At 34.8% G+C, this 12,704-nt stretch overlaps 1 protein-coding gene across 1 annotated transcript in view; it reads left to right on the forward strand.

The window, feature by feature from the left end:
• The first annotated feature begins 3,774 nt into the window (after positions 1-3,774).
• LOC143071837 (polycystin-1-like protein 2) overlaps positions 3,775-12,704 on the forward strand; it is a 76,463-nt gene continuing 67,533 nt past the window's right edge. Inside the window, exons 1-2 of the mRNA XM_076246441.1 lie at positions 3,775-3,913; positions 11,859-12,226. Coding sequence (XP_076102556.1) covers positions 3,883-3,913; positions 11,859-12,226 — 399 coding nt within the window. The 5' untranslated portion in view covers positions 3,775-3,882. The remainder of the gene's footprint in view (positions 3,914-11,858; positions 12,227-12,704) is intronic.

Here is a 12,704-nt window from a genome sequence, read left to right on the forward strand (position 1 = left end):
ATCCGAAACCGATAGTAGAAGACCACTTTTTCAAGAGCTTTCAGGTGACGCTCGCTATTGGAATGGAGCGCAAGACGACCTCTCTTCTCTCCTAATGCGTTTTCCAGTCATTGTAAGGTATGGTAACAAATTCATTGTATCGTGGATTTTCACTAGGGTGATCCTGAAAAGCAATACATATAGAGAACAGTAAGCACCATCTTGTGAAGGAGAATATAGTAGCCAGGAATAGTCATTTTCCCATGATTTGTTGTAGCGACGATTTTGGTTATTTTTAGGATATATATAAGAATTAGACGATGGTATCCATTTTGTCTTCAGCAGTTTCAGTCGATCTTCATCTGATAGAGAGCGCTTGTTGAATTGGACGGGATCACTGTAATCGATTGGTGATAATAGTATCTCAGAAGATGTTAAAGGCGTGTTTTCACAGACACTGCATGCTAGCACAGGTTCTGCTTCGATCACTGATTCATTTGGGGATGGATTAATAGCTACTGAATTTTCATCGATGTCTCCCGTTTCTTCATTTCCCGCTTGTCGAGCAACTTTAAAGTAAGAATCCAAACTTCTTTGCTTGTTACTTGTTTGGCGTTTTGACCTGCAATAAAATTTCCAATGTTAAATTTCTAGTTTTTTATTATATGTCGGGCCTTCAATAATATGTAATAGGGGTGGATCTATTTGAAAAGGGGGAATTCCAACACATGCAATTCCTGCAAAGAAAAGGGGGAGGGGGTCAACAAAATGTTGCCATACGAAATGAATACATCGGTTGTCAAAATAAAAAGTGGGTCCAACTTCCTGACCCAAACCCTGGATCAGCAACTGTGTTCACAAAGCAATAAATTCATACAAGCGACAAACTCAGTTTGTTTGGGTAGGAGTTTATTTAAATATCGGTTTGCGGAAAATGTGCAGGATGTTAAATATATAATGACGGAATTAACGGGGGACTTCAAAAACAAGTGACAGCGTACAGGCTGTCTTTTGGAAATGTCTAGAAAAAATCACCCGACACTGATTAGGATCGGTTATTATAAATTGTATCAACTAAATTGAGGTGTCATATGGAACCTCGGCTCTTGACATAAAATTCACAGTTATACTTACATTATTAACAAGTTGGTTAATAGTCTATTCACAAATTATGACGATTCTTCTAGTTGTTAACCATTTAATGTGGCGCAACATCAGAACCAGTGGTCCAGTTTCAATCAACCTCGCAATTCGCTCCTCAGTGTGATATGATCTGATATGGCGAGACAGCAGGATTTTTATTATGCTCGCGAATGAGACACAGGAAAATCCCGTGCTACAAAATTGGCGGGAAATCTTTACGTGTGCAAAGGAGTTGGGTACCGTTCAGCACCTTGTTGGTCAAATTAATAACCGGTGCTATTAAAATAATGCATGATTTTAACCATTTTTTTTTATTTTCTGGGGGTTTTTTTCGTATTTTTTTTTGGGGGGGGGGGGGCAGCCCGCAATAGGAGGCAACTCAGTGCCTACATGACTCCATGTGATTTACGGCCCTGAAAGAACAGCGAATCCCATGTGTTTTGGCAACTTTAAATTAAATTAGACGGACAAATGTGATTGGTTAAAAAAGTACCACATGACAGAAGGTTAATTGAGGTTAACAAGGTGCGTGTAAACTTGTCACAAACTCGATAGATTTTGCATTATTTTTTGAATTGAGGGACGTGCAATAAAGCGAACGAATCAAAAAATGTCTCATGCTAAAAAAAAAGTTTTCCAGCGAAATGCGCCCGGGTGAAAAAAAAGCGCCCGGAGAAGAAAATATAGCGCCCGTGGAAAATATATAGATATTTTATTGGCATGAGCCAAGTTTTTTAAGTTATGAACATTGATTTTTTTTATTTTAGACAAGTAATTTGCATATTCAGATAATAGACATTTGTTATAAAGCACAAAAACAATAAAAATTAAATTGAGAATGGAAATGGGGAATGTGCCAAAGAGACAACAACCCGACCATAGAAAAAACAACAGCAGAAGGTCACCAACAGGTCTTCAATATAGCGAGAAATTCCTGCACCCGGAGGCGTCCTTCAGCTGGCCCCTAAACAAATATATACTAGTTCAGTGATAATGAACGCCATACTAATTTCCAAATTGTACACAAGAAACTAAAATTAAAATAATACAAGACTAACAAAGGCCAGAGGCTCCTGACTTGGGACAGGCGCAAAAATGCGGCGGGGTTAAACATGTTTGTGAGATCTCAACCCTCCCCCTATACCTCTAGCCAATGTAGAAAAGTAAAGGCATAACAATACGCACATTAAAATTCAGTTCAAGAGAAGTCCGAGTCTGATGTCAGAAGATGTAACTAAAGAAAATAAACAAAATGACAATAATATATAAATAACAACAGACTACTAGCAGTTAACTGACATGCCAGCTCCAGACTTCAATTAAACTGACTGAAAGATTATGATTTCATCATATGAACATCAGACACAATCCTTCCCGTTAGAGGTTTAGTATTATACCATCATAACATATATGAGAAGAACATAACTCGTGTCATGCCAACAACTGGTTTTTGAATAAATGTGTCTAGTTCCGATGCAAAGACCCTATAAGTGAATCAATATTAACGCCAAAATATGCAATCTTTAATGACCTGACAACAGTATCGTAACTATATCCCTTCTTCATAAGTCTATTCAAAGGTTTTGTTAGTTTTTGAGGTGAAAACTGACACCTTTGTGCTTTATAAAGAATATTTCCATAAAAAATTGGATGTGAAATACCTGAACGTATAAGAAGTATGAATATTTCAATTTTAACAATAATATATGAATACTTTTCAAAAGATTGATAATAATGGATCACAGTTTATGCGGAAGATTTATAAAATGTAAGACACCAAAAGACATGTTTTTCAAAAACGATATCAAAATGAAAAATGTAGAAGACAACCCAAATTTCACAGATATTAAATATTAATTTAATTAAAATTAAAAGAGGTACACATAATAAATCAGCACATGAAAAAAAAAGCAGTACTATTAAAATCCTGATAAGGGGACGACCATTTGATATTCGGGGGGGGGGGGGGGGGGGCAGGAGGATTTTGAAAATAGATAACTCAGCCATGATAATCATAAAAATAAATGGTTTGTTCTGTGGTAGTTTGAAAATAAATTACCTGACTGGCAATGTATTGAAAATAAATAACTCAACAGGTCTAATCGAAAGTATGAGATGGCACCAGATTCTTCGTAAATTCATCTTTTCCCCAAATTTTTTAATAATACAAGACTTAACTACATTTATGTGAATTCCATTTTTACTGTATCATGCACATTGGTCTTATGATGTTGTCCCTAGAAACTTAAGTCTTACACTGAATTTATACATTTTGCTTTGAGACCAAAATAGTGTCAAAAAGTTATTAATACAAAACTTGCATTTTCAGATTATGAAAGGGTCTTCGGAACACTCAGAAAGCATGATTTTGCATTATTTGTTCTATAGCTTCTTGGGCCTTCAGTGGCTCCAAAACCCTTTAAAAAAAATTATGTTTGTCAATACTTTTAAAAGAGGCAAACTTTAATACTATGTATGTATGCAATACATGTATATGCAGTTGCAAATATAAAAGATTCATTTCTGCAGATGATGATGCTTAATTCTGATTAAATGATGGTACATATTAATGACTTGACTATACATGTATTATTTATAATAAACAAATCATTTCAAACTTCTATGGTCCGCAAATAGTCAAAAAATAACATAAGGACCTATAAGAGCTACGGTTCCGCAGCTATCGTTTTCTAGCAAAGGGGAAATAACCAGCATTTTATTTTCCCGCCTTTTCATCTTCTAGAAGCTGAAACTCTGAAAATGAGAATAGAATGGATTTGTTTCCTGATGTGTAAGTAAAGGCATAGTCTCATAGAAAATACTAACAATAGTTGCACAATTCCACAAACATAATTTTAAACAATATTATTCCATCTGAATCTGAATCTGAATAAATACGTCGCAGGGCCAGTATAGAGGGGGGATAGGACCTTTAGGGCCTCCGGGATCGGATGTTTTTAAGCTCGGGATTTCAGGATTGACCCTTTCGGGTTCCGGGAATTCTTTTTTCGAATTTCGGGATGTCGGGATTTAAATTTATTTAATATCGGGACCTCGGAATTTCTAGTATTTAATCCCGGGATTTCGGGATCAGGACACCTCCTACCCTCCCCCACATATATGGCATCAGTGGCAACGGGAGAGGGTCGCTGGAAAATTAGTCCAACGTTGTGAGAGCCACCGAAGTTGAAGCACCGGCTGTTGTTTTGAGCAAATTTGTCTACAATGTATGTTGTTTTATAGTCCCTATATTGTTTTGATTTAATTTGTCGTTTTGGTCTCTCTTTGACTAATACTGAGTGTATAGCTGGTACCAACTCCCCAGCCACCTTGTATAGAAAAGTTAGTCTACTGTGACGACGTCTGTTTTCCAGTGTTGGAAGTTTTAGTTCATTCATAAGTCTCCTTATACTTCCTTAATCTCTGCTTTTATAATCCCCACTGATGAAACGTGCACTGCTGGTCTCTACTCGTTCAAGTGAGTTAATGTCCTTGATTAAGTAAGGGTCCCAGACTATGGACGCATATTCTAGAAGTGACCGGATAAGTCCTATATACGCCTGTTTCCTTCAATCCTTTAGGACAGTGGCGGTGGTTTTGTCGTAAGAAGCCTAGAGTGGAATTGGCCTTTTTCACGGTTTTGGCGGTTTGGGGCCCCACCTAAGATCATCTAAGATAATTACACGGAGATACAGATTTTGTTGTACCTGTTGCAGGATGTGATTGTCCAGTTTATAAAAATGAGATAATTTATTGTTGACGCTCATCAGGTAACATTTTTTGGCATTAAATCTCATACCCCATTTTTGGCCCATTCTTCCAATGAACAAGGTTGTGTTGTAGTAGTTGGTGGTCCTGTTGTGTTTGGACTTTCCCATATAGAAGGCAATCATCTGCGAATACTCTGACTTGAGATTTGACAGTTTCAGGTTTACAAGTCATTAATGTGGCATAAGAACAGCAGCGGTCCTAATACCGTGCCTTGAGGTACTCCTGATGCTACACCTACCGAGTCAGAATTTTCGCCATCTACCAAGACTCTCATAGATCGTTGTGTCAGGAACATGTTGAGCCAATTTAGTATTTGACCATCAATACCATAACTTTCAAGTTTGGCTAACAGTCTTTTGTGTGGGACCGTATCGAAGGCTTTAGAGAAATCTAGTATTACTATATCAGTCTGCAGGCCTTTGTCATGAAGTTGGAATAAATTGTTCATCGTTGTTAGAAGCTGTGTTTCACAGGAGAAACCTGAACGGAAGTCATGCTGGAGTGATGTAAGTATGTTGTTCCTTTCAAGGTGTGTCAGGATGTGTTTACATATAATATGCTCAAGTAGCTTGCAGGTAACGCAGGTAAGAGAAACCGGTCTATAGTTCTCTGGTGTGTTTATATTTCCTTTTTTAAATACAGGAGTGATATTTGCATTTAACCAATTAGTAGGTAGAGTGCCAGAGTTTATGGATTGCTTGAAGATGTGTCGCAGCCCAGGTGCTAGTTGTTTACAGCAGTTTTTCAGGACAATGTTTGGTAAATTGTCTGGCCCAATGGTTTTAAATGGCTTTATATTCTTCAAAATTTTTCGACTCCGTCTGTTGTTATTATTAGCGGTGGTATTGATTTACCAACTTTCTTATGATATCTATCTTTGGTGTTGCATTTAGAGTCTTGTAAAAACTGATTCAAATTTGTAACAAAAGTTTATCTTCTTGTCTTTACAAGCCTATAACATAGACTCAATATGAAATGCACATCTGATCTTGGCTAGGCCAAATATTTATGAGTGCAATAATTCAAAAATAATTTTGTGCAAAAACAAAACAAAAATTTAAACATTTACATATATTTACAAACAGGTTGGATATCTAAATATACTGACTTTGGATCAGTTTAAATGGATCAGTATTTTAAACTGATCCAGGGAGTTAACACTGATGGTGTTCTGTGGAAGTGAGTTCCACAGTATTCCACAGTACAACTGTGAATTGAAAAAAGCTGAAGTAATCTGTTCAAGATTGTGCTAAATGTTTGGTATTGTAATGAATTAGTGAATCTGGTGTTTTTGACTGGCTGTGGTAAAAGGTAAAGGTTTGGATCTACTGCAATGAGATTGTGTGAGATTTTGTACAGCATAATTTCTTCTGAAATTACTGGGCCAAATTAATTATTAAACCAAACTAAGTCTAAATCAACCTAAAGGGTATCATTTTTTAAATGTTTGCAATGACCCTGCCCTAAAATTTTCAGACACATCAGACAACCCATTGTTGAGTTGTCCCTGAATTGTTAATTTTAATGAATTTTTGGTTAATATCTTGAATATTAATATTAGATAGAGATAAACAATAATGTTCAGCAAAGTAAGATCTACAACTACAAATAAGTCCACATGACCAAAATTGTCAATTCACCCCTTTAAGAGTCATTGCCATTAAAGTGGGTCTCATTAGGGTCTAAGCGTGACGGGTGAAAGTAAAATTATTGTGTCGTGAAAACGGGAAATGAGGTCTAGCAGGACCCAGGAAATGACAAAAAAATGAGAATTGCTTATGTACATAGTGAAAGTGGGATAAGTGAATCTGACAAAACAGTAAGCGGGATCTGGGATCAGAATCCCCCAAAGAGACCCCCATTAAAGACAATTTTTTATAAATTTTCGTAAATTTTTGTAATTTTACATATATCTTCGCCTCTAAAACAAAACTTAGCCTATAAAATACTTAGGGTATATAGTTTAAAAAATGTATCCGAGGACCCCACCCATCGATCAAGATGGCTGCCATGGCTAAAAATAGAACATCGGGGTAAAATGTAGTTTTTGGCTTGCATATCTGGAATTTGGTTGATTTGTTAAGAATAAACTTAATTTTGATTTTAAGTTTCCTGTTTTCATGGTTTTGTGATATAAGATAATTTACATTTTAAAATTTAGTGGAAGTCTAATCTGGTGAAGACACATTGCAAGCATGCATATTACATATACTGACTGACTTCAAAAACACAACACTCATTTTGTTGATTGTTTTTACCAAATCATGTTTAAATATCATACAACTACTATTCATGCTTACCATACGTCTTTCTCTTTAGAAAAAATCAACATCTGACTTACCTGTGTTTATAGAACATACCAATTGTTAAAAGCCGCACGAATTTCTTTAAGCGAAATTTTGAAAGCCATAAAAGATTTTTAGCTCACCTGGCCCAAAGGTGCCAAGTGAGCTTTTCTCATCACTTTGCGTCCGGCGTGAGGCGTCATCATTAACTTTTACAAAAATCTTCTCCTCTGAAACTACTTGGCCAAATTTAACCAAACTTGGCCACAATCATCATTGGGGTATTTAAATTAAAAAAAAGTGTCCGGTGACCCGGCCAACCAACCAAGATGGCCGCCATGGCTAAAAATAGAACAGGGGTTAAATGCAGTTTTTGGCTTATAACTCAAAAACCAAGGCATTTAAAGGAAATCTGACAACGAGTTAAATTGTTTATCAGGTCAAGAACTATCTGCCCTGAAATTTTTAGATGAATCGGACAACCCTTTGTTGGGTTGCTGCCCCTGAATTGGTAATTTTAAGGAAATTTTGCTGTTTTTGGTTATTATCTTGAATAATATTATATATAGATAAGATCAAATGTATACAACAATAATGTTCAGCAAAGTAAGATTTACAAATAAGTCAACATGACCAAATGGTCAATTGACCCCCTAAGGAGTTATTGTCCTTTATAGTCAATTTTTAACAATTTTCATAAAATTTGTAAATTTTTACTAACATTTTCCACTGAAACTACTGGGCCAAGTTCATTATAGATAGAGATAATTGTAAGCAGCAAGAATGTTCAGTTAAGTAAGATGTACAAACACATCATCATCACCAAAACACAATTTTGTCATGAATCCATCTGCTTCCTTTGTTTAATATTCACATAGACCAAGGTGAGCAACACAGGCTCTTTAGAGCCTCTAGTTTCTGGTTGTTTTGCATCGTGAAACAGTTCTTTCAATCCTTGACCGCACTTTAATAAGTTAGAAATGTTGCATCTTCATATTGCCAAGACTGAGGAAAAAAAACTGAATCAGCCCATAATAAATCTGCAAACAGAAAAACGTGAACGTGCGGCAAACATACAGATTAACTTAAGAAACTCGTCTTACTGTCCTTCCAACAAGGATACAGGTAGACAGGATTTGTTTCTGACCATCAATGACCAGATCATTATGTAGGGACATTGCAATGTCAATAGAATTTGATAACGCAACGTCAATTGCGAGACATGTTTACGACTGCTACGTCAACTGCCATTCAAATTGCAGAATGCCATTGTGCACAGATTCATACCATAAATGTTTATCATCAACTGAAATGCCAAAGAATCGACGGAATAAAAACTTTAAATAAAAGCCCTTATGTTTCAACCGCATAATTGCCAAAACTCGTTGTAATGTGTGGTACAAAGGCAAAATCAGAAACATGTCGAACAGAATTGGTTGACCTTTTTGACAATCATTGTGGCTTTTGTTACAGGCAGTCACTGCTTTTGACGGTGACATATTCATTCAAAATTTTTAAAAGAATAATCTAGTGTTGCGTTTCTAAAGTCGGTCAGTATATTACTAAGAAAATTATTGCAAACCCAATTATACCTTTCCATAGATTCACCTGATAGTTGTAGTGTACACTTCCTGTAGTGAGGCTGTCCATTTAAACTTTTGGCAGTTCTATTGTCCCATTGAACAAATACAACAGGTATTGTTCTCTGTGTAGTTTATTCACTTGGACCTTTAGATTTCTTCTAAGAGAAATCTATCACTCATTGATTAATCTACCTGAGTAAAAAGTTTATCTGCTAAATAGATAGAAATCACAGGTCTACCATTAAGAACGCATGTGATTTTGTGTTTATTCAATTTTGAAAAAAATAAAAAAATAAATTTAAAGGTCTGAGTGAATAAACTACACAGAGAACAATACCTATTGTATTTGTTCAATGGGACAATAGAACTGCCTAAAGTTTGAATGGACAGGTAACTATCAGGTGAATCTATGGAAAGGTACAATTGGGTTCACAATAATAGGCCCAATTTTTCCTTCAAAGAAAAAAAAATAAAAATTTATGTACATTTATTAAATTGTTTTTATATACGGTACCATGTATACCATGTATACTAAATTATTAAATTATAATCAACAATTGTCATAGCCGAAGAGCTATTTAATAATGTAAAGAACCTTTTCATGAAATATCATTTCTTTTCTAAAATTAGCTCTTTAGCTTGATCACCTAATGTACATGTCACTGTCAAGAAAGCCATATATATATTGTTAAAATGTTAATAGGTATTTTAATTTTAAGGGAGACAAATTTAGTGGGAGATGCACTCTAATCAGTATTACTGTCTAATCTTTGAAATGATATATTTCTTGCGGTAATAATTCAAATATTATACAATTCTAGCCTTTGTATACGGTCGATACAAGGATATATTGACCTGAATGAAGTATATTGACTGAGGACGAAGTGCTAGGTCGATAAACTAAATCTTTTGGTTGATAAATCCTGTTTTGACCTCATATGTAGGCTATAATTGTTATATTATTAATTTCCAACTATATTTGTATCAAAATCGTCATTTGGAACTTAATAAATACTTTGTATACTGTCTCCTAGACATTAACTATCATTTACTTTTTTTCATGCTTTTTTTTATACATCTTATGTATTTGAAGGTTTTTCTTCTTCAATTAATCGATCATAGGTATTTTTTTATCAAACTTTTTAACAATAACATGAAATTCATTACATGATGTCACAAAGTATGTCGGTTTTTAGATATTCTAAAAATAACTGTGCAATATGCTTTTTGCTATCTGCAGTTTTCTATCTACATGTACCTTCGAAAATATAGTTTAACATGTGACTTTCCCTGAACAAATCAAGTTAGTTAAAATATACGAATTAATAATATTATAAAGTATCACACATGATCTTTATATCAGACTCAAAAGCTACATATGTCACATTGTGATAACCTATAAAAAAAAGCTTTTTTAGTATATATATGATAAGTTCATTAAAGTTTTATTTTATTAGCATGAAAGTTGAGTATATAGTCCCTGCACTGTGTGGTTGTTGTTGCCAACACTTAGTTTCATTTAGATGTTAATTTTTAAACATCAATAATCATCATGATCATGTCAAAACTGAATATTATTTTTTTTTATTTGAAGATATACAGACTAAAGTTTTTAAAATACATATATTTCCATTTCTAACCGGATTTTTGTGACAAAAATGTCGGTTATTGATTTGGGGATGTACGGCGGGCGGGCGGGCGGCAATCAAATGTCCGTGCATTAACTCATGAACCGTTCAACCAAAGCTTTTAAAATTTTAATATGTTGTTACTGACAACTAAATGAAGGTCAAGTTCAATAATGGCGATTTTGACTTTTACCGTTCAGGAGTTATGGTTCTTGAAAGATTGAAAAATGGAGTTTCCAGTCGTGTCCGTGCATTTACGCATGAACTGTTCTACCTAAGCTTCCCAAATTTTAATATGTTGTTACTGATGACAAAATGGAGGTCAAGTTCAATAATGGCGATTTTGACTTTTACCGTTCAGGAGTCATGGTTCTTGAAAGATTGAAAAATGGAGTTTCCAGTCGTTTCCGTGCATTTACGCATGAACTGTTCTACCTAAGCTTCCCAAATTTTAATATGTTGTTACTGATGACAAAATGGAGGTCAAGTTCAATAATGACGATTTTGACTTTTACCGTTCAGGAGTTATGGTTCTTGAAAGATTGAAAAATGGTGTTTCCAGTCGTGTCCATGCATTTACGCATGAACTGTTTTACCAAAGCTTCCCAAATTTTAATATGTTGTTACTGATGACAAAATAGAGGTCAAGTTCAATAATGACTTTTACCGTTCAGGAGTTATGGTTCTTGAAAGATTGAAAAATGGTGTTTCCAGTCGTGTCCGTGCATATTTTCATGAACCATTCAACCAAAGCTTTTGAAATTTTTATATGTTGTTACTGATGGCAAATTAGAGGTCAAGTTCAATAATGACGATTTTGACTTTTACCGTTCAGGAGTTATGGTTCTTGAAAGATTGTGAAATGGCGTTTCCATTCACGTTGTTGCATTTACTCATGAACCATTCAATCTAAGCTTTTCAAATTTTAAGATGTTGATACTGATGACAAAATGGAGGTCAAATTTGATATTGACGATTTTCACTTTCACCATTCATCAGTAATGGTTCTTGTGATATTGCCAGGACACAAATAAATATTAATAAATCCGGTTTGCTGTCGTTGTGACAGCCTCTTGTTATGTATTTTACTGATGAATGGACTTTTTCACAGGTAATATTTAGATGCCAAACATATCTTCACCAAACTTGAAAATTCCAACATCACTCAAATTTTGCCAAGTCTTTAGTTTCCTTTTTTATGTTTGTGTTCTTATTGTTTGTCTTCTGCTGGGATTTTTCTTTTATAACAATGGCATTTCCAGTTTATTTTTCGAGTTTGAATGTCCCTTTGGTATCTTGTGCCTCTTTTTTAGCAATGTTAATTTGATCATGTTGATATTAAACTAATCTGAATTTTCATTTATGTAGAGATCACGTTTAATTTGTAGAATTGTCATTTTAATGGAATACATTGGGGTCAGTAAAAAAATATTTCGAACACAGTTTTTGTAACTTTTTCTTTATTGTAGCATTACTGTGTAGCTGTACAGGTCAGAACTGCACTGTGACCTTGATGGCATCAGGAGTGGGTGATACTATGAATTCTATATGTAGATACTCCAAGGTGGAAGATGTCAGGATCACTACTTCCATCAAGTCAGACTGTCGCGTGACCATTATATTACACTACTGGAAAATTTATATTCACAAGAACGGTACCCAATATAGTCTCGAGTTGAAACCTATTAATAAGACTCTACCAACACTCTTCATTGCCAGAGATGAACTATTGAAAGAAGAACATGTAGGGGATTCAGGAAGAGGAGTTTTTGCTGCCAAGCTTTATTTTCATTTTTGGCTGGATGATTTTTCAGAAACAAAAAAATTAGAAATTATGGTATGCTTTTAATTTAAGTTGATTAATTCTTTTTAACATTGGTAAATGAAATAATAACCGTGTGTAATGGCTGGTCATTATCCAGTCTGTGATTTTTACACTCCTGCATATATAGCTATTGAATATGCATGAATTCATAGATAAGAACAGCACTTAAAATTATATCATGTCTACGTCATCAGACATGATGCAAATTAAGACAGTTTATTGAAATACAACAGTTTATAGCAATTATCGTGGTGCCGTTAAATTCTCTCAGAATATAAATTGATCCTGTCTGGCTGACTTGTCAGAAGCGCAAACGCATAGCTTTGGAATATAATAAACCAGGCATTACAGGCTCCTCAAAGCTGATACTGCTTCAAGATTGTATTTAAATTTGCACATGTCATAACATCAATTTTTTACATAAGAAACGTCGCACGATACTGGTGTTATTTTAGTGAAATCGCGGACAAGACACATTCAAGTCATTAAT

The sequence above is a fragment of the Mytilus galloprovincialis genome, chromosome 4, assembly GCF_965363235.1.
Source record: "Mytilus galloprovincialis chromosome 4, xbMytGall1.hap1.1, whole genome shotgun sequence".
Classification (NCBI taxonomy): Eukaryota; Metazoa; Mollusca; class Bivalvia; order Mytilida; family Mytilidae; genus Mytilus; species Mytilus galloprovincialis.